Source organism: Marmota monax, unplaced genomic scaffold (assembly GCF_021218885.2).
Source record: "Marmota monax isolate L192 unplaced genomic scaffold, Marmota_monax_Labrador192_F-V1.1 WCK01_AAM20220418_F8-fsc00199, whole genome shotgun sequence".
NCBI lineage: Eukaryota > Metazoa > Chordata > Mammalia > Rodentia > Sciuridae > Marmota > Marmota monax.
This window is the reverse complement of record NW_026694340.1, coordinates 394,536-404,253: the sequence shown is the minus strand read 5'-3', so window position 1 is coordinate 404,253 and position 9,718 is coordinate 394,536. Positions and strand designations below refer to the sequence as shown.

General features: G+C 49.4%; 1 protein-coding gene across 5 annotated transcripts in view; it reads left to right on the top strand.

Annotated features, from left to right (window-relative positions):
* Positions 1-6,939: 6,939 nt before the first annotated feature.
* P4ha2 (prolyl 4-hydroxylase subunit alpha 2) overlaps positions 6,940-9,718 on the top strand; it is a 34,156-nt gene continuing 31,377 nt past the window's right edge. The window contains exons 1-2 of one of the 5 annotated variants that reach the window (XM_046467618.2): positions 6,943-7,031; positions 7,584-7,720. In XM_046467618.2, coding sequence (XP_046323574.1) covers positions 7,718-7,720 — 3 coding nt within the window. In that variant the 5' untranslated portion in view covers positions 6,943-7,031; positions 7,584-7,717. Of the gene's footprint in view, positions 7,032-7,116; positions 7,259-7,583; positions 7,721-9,718 lie in introns of those variants that run through there. The other 4 variants (XM_046467619.2, XM_046467620.2, XM_058586508.1 and 1 more) reach the window with 4 other exon arrangements.

Sequence of the window (9,718 nt, the reverse complement as noted above, 5' to 3'; positions counted from 1 at the left end):
TTGAATAGCTATCTTCAAATCCTCACCTCGTCCTCACCCACATTTATTCCCCACCCAACTCCAATATGGGCTCAGGGCTCAGGGCTCAGGAAGGAGACACAGGGGGTTGTTGTACTAAAATGATAATTCTAAAAGTGTGGATTACATTATATGTATCAAAATATCAGGACTTGTAAGCACTATACCTAGTTGATTCTTGGGCATTTGTATGGTCTGGAGCGGTTTTGCCCAGGATAGAGGTGTAGTTGAGGAGGGAAGCTCAAATATGAGCTCAGTGTTTATACCTTGGGTGGCCTGCTCCAGGCCTACCGGGTAATTACAACTGCTGAAGGTCCTGGGATGCCTGTAATTGACAGCTCAGTTTGCAAGCTCTGCTGTCTTGGGTGGCAGTGGTCCATGGGAAAGGCAGCTGGGAGGGGACTTAGAGCCATTTTGGGGAACTGCTTTGGTGTGTTCATGCCCACTAAATGATTCAGGGATTTGCTGGGGTAGTGGTGCTAGGAGGGTGAAGGGGTCGAGAGGTGTCTCTAGGGACTTACTTGGCTCTGCAGGCTTCTGGGAATCTGCCAGATAGCATGTAGTTTCTATTTTGAAGCCATAGGGCCACCACTAGGTGGCCCCACTCAAGCTACATCTGGCTTTGAGTCAAAGTGGTGACTGCTGGGACACACCCAGGCTTTTCTCAGTCTCCAAGGGGAGGGAACTGGGATAGGTTAAGGGTTGGTTCTGGTACCCAATGAACAGTCTATGCCGAAAGAGTGGAAGGGTACAGATGAATGTGAACATGTACTGTGTCCTCTGGGTGGCATGGCTTGATCCTGGGTTCCCTGCTCTGGGAAATACCATGGAAAGCCAGGTGCGAGTAATCCCTGAGCAGGCCTCCAGCTGCTGCACGGTTGCCAGGGCCTGCAGGAGTCATCAGCAGTCGGGGAGGAATCAGTGCCAAGCAGTGGAGCTGGCCCCCTTCCCTTCCCCAGGATACAGATGACAGGCAAGTGGGGAAAGGCTAGGGCAGAGCAGGCTAAGGGGGCCCCTATTTAGAAAGAAGCATTGTATCTTCACTTCATCCAGTTACCTGTTCACCCAGCACAGATTCTTTTGCCATTCCTTTGGTTAACACCGACTCCTTCCTTAGGGATGAGGTGACAGGTGAGTCGACAGCATAGAGTAACCTCATTTGGCAATTCTCTGGACATACTTGGTCAAGGCCATAGGCCAATCCTGATCTTGAGCCTGAGAAGGGTCTCTAAGAATGAGTGTAAGCATGCAGTGACTTCTACCAATGGCCTTCATCAGCTGGAGAGGGTCGGGTGTTTCTCTCCCTAGACAAGGTTGCTGTGTGGGCTTCCATTCACCTTCCAGTTTTTGGAACTCGACACTCTTTGATATTCATGATCCCTGAAATCCCCAGTCTGGGCCTCAACTGGTGATCAGCAGCTGTTTGTTGTGTGGATGCATGAATGAACACAGTGGAGATGTAACCAGAAGGGAGATGTGACTGTTCATACAGCGAATTTGGGGAGGACTATGAATCTCTCTGGGACATGTTGTGATGTATGGTGGTTCATTAAATGACATCCACTACTATAGTCAGTGAGGTCTCCTGGAAGCCACAATAGTGAGAGGTTGGTGTTGGGGTCAACACTAGTCAGTACCTAGGAAAGCTTGTTGCTCCTGGCAATGAGATAAGAAGGACTCTAAAGAATATGATAACAAAGGAAACAGCGAGGGGAAATTGGCCACTTCCCTTGTTACCTATCTTTAGGTGATGATCAAAGCAGAGCAATCTTGGTTGTAAAGTAAAAGAATGTTCTTATAAAATATCTGAAGAAAACCACCTGTGCGGTGGGCATACAACCCATCCTATGTGTTCCCTCTGCTTGTATGCAAGGCGGCCCTCCATTGTATCCTAGCCCATTGTTGCCAAGGAGGATGTGAGTAATGAACCTTTCTGTTTGAGTACTCCACGTTCTTTCTTTGAGATCAGTAAATAGTATGCTTGGGGTATTTTCAGCCCTGGGGTTGAACAGGTGTCCATGCACTCATATATATATTTTAAAGTCCTCTTACATGGGAATCTGCCAGATAGCATGTAGACTCTATTTGAATTTATCAGAATTTTTATCTGGGAGGCTTTTTAAAAAATATATTATAAGTTATAGATGGACACAATATCTTTATTTTTACATGGTGCTGAGGATCAAACCCAGTGTCTCACACGTGCAAGGCAAGCATTCTACCACTGAGCCACAACCCCAGCCCTCATTCCTATTTTTTGTTCACTTCCTCTCATCTATGCCCTTGATGCCAGCTCTGTGCTAGATCTGGAGACCCAGTAAGCAACAGGGACAAAGGCAAAATGGTAAAGGAAGGACACATTGAATGATGCCAGGTAATATGCATGAGACTCATCCCATGAAGAGCCATCTGCCTCATGGCAGAACCTGAATCAGGCTGAGTCCCTGGAAGGTATATGAAAGAGACAAAGAAACAGCCTTTTAGGAAGGGGTGTTCCAAACAAGAGGAATGGCACATTTAAAGGCTGGGAAATGGCATAAATAGCCAGAGTGGCTGGAGCATCAAATTTGAGGCTGCACATGTTAAGAAAGGCCATCAGGGATGTCTAAAGCAATCGGTAACCTTGATGAGATGTGTGTCTATCCTTGGGGCAGTGGAATACCTATGAGAAGTTCTATATATGGAAATGAGCTATATCCAAGTTCTTTTTATTTATTATTTTGAGATAGAATCTCACTAAGTTTCTGAGGCTGGCCTCAAACTTGTGATCCTCCTGCCTCAACCCCTTGAGTTTCTGCAATTACAGGCGTGTGCCACTGTGCCTGGTGCCTATTGGGATTTTGAAGAAAGAAGCATCAGATACCCAGGTGATTAGTTCAAATCATTGATTAAGGGAACTTATACACAGAAGGGGCTGCAGGCGTATATTCATGGTGGACAGTGAGCCAAGGGATTTTGTACCTAGGTGTGTCTGCAGCAAAGGGTTCAGGGTATGGAGTTTCAATGAGGGGTCGAAGAATTTGGCTCAGGACTAGGGCCAGTTTCTTTCAGTATTTTTGGGAAACTATTTAAATATCTTTATCCCAGTGCCTGGGAATGTTCAAGGCCCAGGCCTAAGTTCAAGCCTGCAGTGAAAAACATAAGGTGGCCAGTCACAGAGCAGTAAAGGCACTTTCCTAACACTTGGAATCTGCGAATGTGATCTTATTTGAAAAAAAGGTCTTTTCAGATAAAATCAAGTTATAGGTCATAAGGTGAGATCATCTTGAATTACCTGCATAGATTCTATGTCCAATGACAAGCATCTTTATAAGAAACTGAAAAGAAGATGCAGATGCTGAGGAGAAACCATGTGATTGGTGTTTGCAGTAGTAAGCCAAGGAACACTCAAAGCTACCAGAAGCTGAAAGAGGCAAGGAAGGATTCTCCATGCTAACCTTCAGAGGGATTATGGTCCTTGATCTCAGACTTCAGACCTCCAGAACTATGGAATTAATTTCTGTAGTTTGTAGTAATTTGATACAACTTTCCTAGGGAATGAATACATCAGAGGCCTGTAATGGAGTCCATGGGCCTTCTGCTGAGGGCTAGGTGGAGGAAATGGGGCCACAAAGGCCAAGATCAGAGATAGCATCTTCTGCAGGTAAGTAGAGGGACACAAATACATGATGAATAAACAGCCACCTCCTATAAGGCAGGGAGTACTGGAGACTAAGGAGAAAAGACCCTCAGCAATTCCTGCTACTTCTCAGGGGCTCAGATTCCTCAGAGGATATTGACCAATGAATGATTCTGAGATCCTGTGGAAACCTTACTTATATCTTTGGTTACTAAAACCTACTGTGTAGTATATAGGAGGTTTCCTTCCTGTTATGGTTTAGATATTAAGTGTCCCCCAAAAGCTCACATGTAAGACAATGCAAGAAAGTGAAATGATTAGGCTATGAGAGTTTTTAATCAATTAAATCCATTAGTCCCTCAGTAGGGATTAACTGGATGGTAACTGTAGGCAAGTAGGGTATGGCTAGAGGAGGTGGATCATTAGGGAGTGTGCTTTTGGGTTATATATTTTGTGAGCTGAACTTAATCTCCTCTCTGCTTCCTGGTGTGATGTCCTGAGCTGCTTTCTTCTGCCACACTCTTCTGCCACGATGTCCTGCCATACCTTGGGCACAGAGCAATGGAGTCTATTGACTAAGACCTCTGAAACTGTAAGCCCCCAAATAATCACTTCCACCTCTAAAATTGCCTTTTTCAGGTCTTTTGGACACAGCAGCAAAAAAGTTGACTAAGGCACATCCCTTCATATAGTCAGTAAATAAATTGAGTCCATTTCTGTGGTTGGTGCTTAGAATATGGTGACAGAAAAATACACAAGTAATTTATGTATTCCTGGAGCTCCTAGGTCAGTGAAGGAAGACCTTGATTAGCAATCATTCAATTTTCAACTGCAGCAAATATTACAAAGCACAGGGCCATGAGGGGCGGTTATGGAAGGTTTGGGCCTGGACAGGGAAATGAAGAAAATCCCTCTGCCTGAAGGAATCTGAAGAAATTTGAAGGATTTAATCAGGGAGTGAGTGTAGGTTCAAGACAGAAAGAACAGCATATGTGAAGACCCAGGGAAGTGGGAAGGGGGGAATGGCCAGTTAGAGAAACAGGAGGATGATCAGTGTGGTTAGAGAAATGAGCAAGGGCCAATCTGTGTGAGGCCTTATAGACCATTTCCAGGGTTTTCCTTTAGAGCAGCACAATTTCTTTATCTACAAGCAAAGCAATGAGCACAGATCTGCATTTTGAGATCATAGAGATAAACAGTGTGGAGGAGAGATGGGAGGGAACAGAAACGGAGGGGCAGCCATCCAGGAAAGTGTTGCAATCACTCAAGTGAAAGAGGATGAAAGGAAATGTTGGACTGGAGAGATTTAGGTGGTAGAATCGAACAGACTTAGGGTATGGATAAATGGGGTCTGGGGGCAAGGGAGAGGGAGGTGGACAAATGTGATTCCTAGACTTTTGATGGGCAGGATCTTCTTTAGCACAGTAGGGAATGTGGGATATGTGGAGTGGGGGAAAGGGAAGGGGAAAAAGAACTCAGTGTTGAACGTGTTGCCACTGAGGTGTGTGTGGACATTCAAGTGGGGATGTAGACTGGTCAGTTTTGTAAGTCTAAAGCTCAGAAGGAAAGGTAAACAGAGTAATTTGTGAGTCATCTATGAGTAGGAAAAAAAAAACAACATGGAAAAAGGAGAGGAAAGTAGAGAGCCTAGGCCTGAGCTGTCAGGAATCCCCAACCTTTACTTGGATGATGAGAGGGAGAGAGGAATGCTGGAAGAAGCCAGGACAGATGTGATAAGAGAGTATGGAGGGAAAACAAGGGACTGAAGTGTTCCAAGGAGGCAGTAGGGGTGTCAAATGCTGATCCAGGACTTGGCAGATAAGGATTGAAGTAAGGCTGTTGAATTTAGAGATTTGGAGGTTAGAATGCATTGAGATCTAGTTTGGTGTTAGGGGGCCAGAAGATTGAGTGTGAGACCTGAGGTGGTGGGATGGAGGTGAGGACAAGGAGATAGCTCTTTCCTCCTGGGGCTGAAGAGATAGACACCCACTAGTTTAAAGGGTTGGAGGAGGGCTTTGTTTCTATAGGAGAGGCTTGAATATATTTATAGGTCAATGGGAAAGAGCCAGTAGATAGGAGGAAGTTGGACATTCAGGAGACAGAAGAGGGCAAGCTCCTGGGAAGGGATGGGAAGATGCAGAAGGCACAGGGAAGTTTCTGTAACATAACGGATGTAGCAGATGTAGAAAGGTTTCTGTTTGGTTTTAGCTGAGCTTTGGCTGGTGGCTGACACAGGCAGGAACAGTGGCTCTCTTTATTTTGTGTGTTTTATTTCTGTGTAGCTGTCTTTCCCAGGTCTGCACTGTCTGCCTGGTCAGTGCGCCATAGGGAATATTCACACTGGGCCTGGGTGGAGGCTGGGCATCTCCGGTTCTGGGCTCTCCTCCCTGATGAGATTCTCAGACCGTGTTTCTCCTCATTCATGAGAAGGCAGGTTCATGGAGCAGGCGTGGGAACCTGCTTGGCCGCCAGGAGTCCCCCAGAGCAGGCTGAAGTTTGCTACATCCCGGCATCATTCACTCCCAGGCTGGACTGGCACAGTGCAGTGTCTAATCTTTTGGCTTGATAAGGCAGAGCTTGGGCAAACCATGGGTGCTCCAGGCTGTGACACGGCATCTGCCGCCCCCCCCCCCCATCCCCTCCTCACCCCTGTCTTTGGAGGGCTCCTTTCCTATCAATCCACCACTCCCACCCATATGGCCAGGAGTGCCTGAGTCAGGGGTCCAAGTCCCTCTAGGAGGTAGTCCCAGATTCCTAGCCTTCCTCAAAGTCTTCTTCACTGGTTGTCCTCTTTCGTGACATCCAATTCTCACACGACTGTTGCCTCCACCTGGTGTTGGGATGGTGGGATAGAAAAGACAAACGGGGTCCTGTACTCCGCAGGGTAACTGAGCAAAGGGGTTTGAGCTGAAGCAGGGGAGTCCGCCGAGCTCCCAGGGATGCTCCCCGGACATCCCCGACGCAAGGATGGGGTCGTCGCCCCTTCTGGAGGCTCCCAAGTGCTGCAGAGGGGCACAGGCCGAGTCCCACAGGTGGGAGCCCGCCAAGGGGAGGCAGGAGCGGTATACGTGCAGCGAGCTGCGGGCGGCATGAAGGGCGCTGGGCGGACGGCTCCATCCTGGCGCTAGGCCAGCTCCCGGTACCGCGCAGTCGGGCGGCCGGGGCCTTCCCGGCGGTGGCGCCCCCAGGCGAAGATCCAGGGCCGGGGGCCGGCGGCCGGGGGCCGGGGATCCGGCCCGCCCGGCCTCGGGGGCGGGAGGTGGGGACGTGGCCGAGGCTCAAGAGGGCGGAGCCCGGCCGCAGCAGGAGGCGGAGCCTCGGAGGGAGGAGGTGCGGAGCGGGTCGGGCGACGCCGCAGGAGGTTCTGGAAACGCCGGGAGCGGCGCGTGTCCAGGTGAGCGCGCCGCCTGCCGGGTCAGCTGTTGGGCTCGTTCTCGGCTGCGGGCTGGGGTCTTTGGGAGATGGGTTCTGTCAGCGCAGAGCCGGACTTAGGGGCTGAAGACCGGGGTCGCGCCGCCCGCTGCGCAAGCGGCTCCCGCAGCCCCGCGCCCTCCGCCTTGTTTCTGCACCCGCCTGGGTTCCTGGCCCGCCAGCGTCCCTTCCCGAGATCACGGTGGTGAGGTCAGCGGCGCCCTTCCTGCCGGTCCCCTCGGCGGCTGGCGGGGCGGGGCGGGGCACTTGGCCGCCCTGCCCTGTCATGCTCCCTGAGAAGGGGTGGCCTGACCCCGGGGGCTGCCAGTGGTTGGAGGCAGGGACGGGGGCGTCGGCCTGCCCAGGAGGGGCTGCTACGTGTTGGGGAGGCCCACTCCCCTCGCTCCTAAGCCGGGCCGGATCAGCTTGGTGCTGTTAATTAGATGAGCAATTAATTAGATCGGTTGGATCAAAAAGTCCTCTTTCCTCTTCTGACATCCCTGTGGAATCTGCTTGTGTATTTTTTTCCCCCCAGCAGTTACGGAGACCTGAGGTAATTAGCTAACTAATTCAACAAACGACCCTTCTGTGCGCCAGAAGCTGCCAGGAGTTGCTAGCCCAAGGGGGCAGGCGACTGGAAGAGCGGGAAAAGTCCAGGCCCAGAGCAGTATGGTAAGTGCTGTGCTGGCAGGAAGGTAGACTGTGGGTACTCAGGATGCCCCAGGCCAGAAGACTTCCTTGAGGAGGTGACTCAGGAGCAGATGGAGTGTAGCAAAAGGGTAATCTGACAGAAGAAAAGCCTATGTGAGTGGGAGCTGCCTTGGGCCATGGGCATTCTTGTGGTACTCTAATGGAAGCAAGGTGATGGGGAAAGGGCACTTGAGGAAATAGCTGCTTGTGGACTCCATTTACAAAAGCCTAGAGTGAGAGGACAGTGCCAGGTACTGTGCCCTGCATGGGTTAGGTGCCCAGGATACCCTTGCAGCATGAGTGCAGATCAGGGCACTTCCTGTCTTAGCTGTTGCTGAGCAGAAAGGGTAGGCCCTTGGCTTCTGTGTTCTAATCTGACACATTGAAGATGCTCAGGAGAGCATTAGAGTTGTTCCCAAGACAGACTTGTCTTTTACTATAGAGTAACACACTTAAGGCTTGTGCTTCTTCATGGGACCCAACAGTCCCAGCCCTCTTACAGGAGATCCTGAAGGACTCTAAGAGCAAGACTGATGGACATTACTTTGTAGCTTAGCACATTCTCAAATGTCCCAGACTTTGCACAGATCCATTGCCCACCTGAGAATTTATAGGATGCTTTTGCCAGCTGCTGCTTATTCTCAACTTGTATCACATCTGAGACAACACATCTGAGATTTAGTTCTCTGTTAAATGGACCAAGATTCCCTTTGGCTTTGGCTTTAAATTGCCCCTGAAGCATCCAGGGTGCAGTCTCTCACTGTGGTGTTGTGCCTCAGGGGCCAGCTTCTCTTTTTGCTTCTCATTGTTCACAGGATATTTGGCTTTTGAATTCTTTTCTTTTAGGACCTTTTTATTATCACAGTGCCAAGCATGTCCACTCTATGGCCCAGACATTGAGGCCACATAGCAAGGATGGAGTTGGCTGAGGCCTTATCCCAGAGATGCTGTCATACTGAAACTGAGGTTTGTGATAGGCTCTTCTGCCCTGTCATAGGCTTTGAAGTGGGATGTCTGATAGAGGGCTCACTTTGCCACTGGTTTAGACCAGCCATAGCTACTCTCTGTTCATTTCTTAAGTATCTCCTGCATCCGTGCTTGGCTTCTGCCTAAAGTGTGCCTGGGGCTGGAATGAGGGAGATGAGGTGGCCAAGGCACTATTCTTGCCTATGGGGAGCTCATAATCTGTCTCAGATTGTTGTTTCGTGCTGGTATCTGGGCACATGCCAGGAGGACTGCTCATCACTCAGACACTGGGTACGTGCAACTCTGAGGAATGAGTGGGGTGAGAAAATATAGGGTCTTCTCATTTCCTGAGAAAGTCTCCCTTTTTAGCTCTGCCCTCCCACATCCTTGGGAGGGTCTGAGGCTGGACGCAAGGCCTTGGCCGAGTTGTGGCCACGCTGGCTGATAGTGTGCAGAGGGCTGGTAGGTGTGTCCCTAGTTCTTGGGATCTGTCAAGAGTTTAATTTTATGCAGATGGAGTTTGGCAGGAAATGTTGTAGCACAGGCACGTGCAAGCCTAGCAGAATACTGGACTGAGAGTTAAACTTTGAAAACGTCACTCAAATCTAGCAATTTGGACTTTTGAAGTGCCTGAGGGTGGGACATTAGTCTATTCTAGAGCAAAGGGGCCTGATGAATCCTGTGGTCTGTGGGTTTTGTGATGGGAACAAGGAATGAGGGATAGATAGACAGTTTTTTATTCTTAGAAAGAGCAGAGAGGAATGAAAAGTCTGAACTAGACTTCTTGGAGCCCTAGGAGAGAGTTTTTGTTCAGTTGGTATCATTGCAGGACTGAGGATTAAAGTGTTTAGGTAGTGTTCTCCAGCTCAGAGAGGATCTGTCTGAGCCTGTTCAGAAGCCAGTTTCTGCTCTAGACCTCTCCAGAAGTGCTTAATAGAATGTAGCCTGCTCTGTACCTGGAACAAAGGATATGGCAGAGATCCCAAGACCTGATTCTTGTAGAACCCTGGAGTG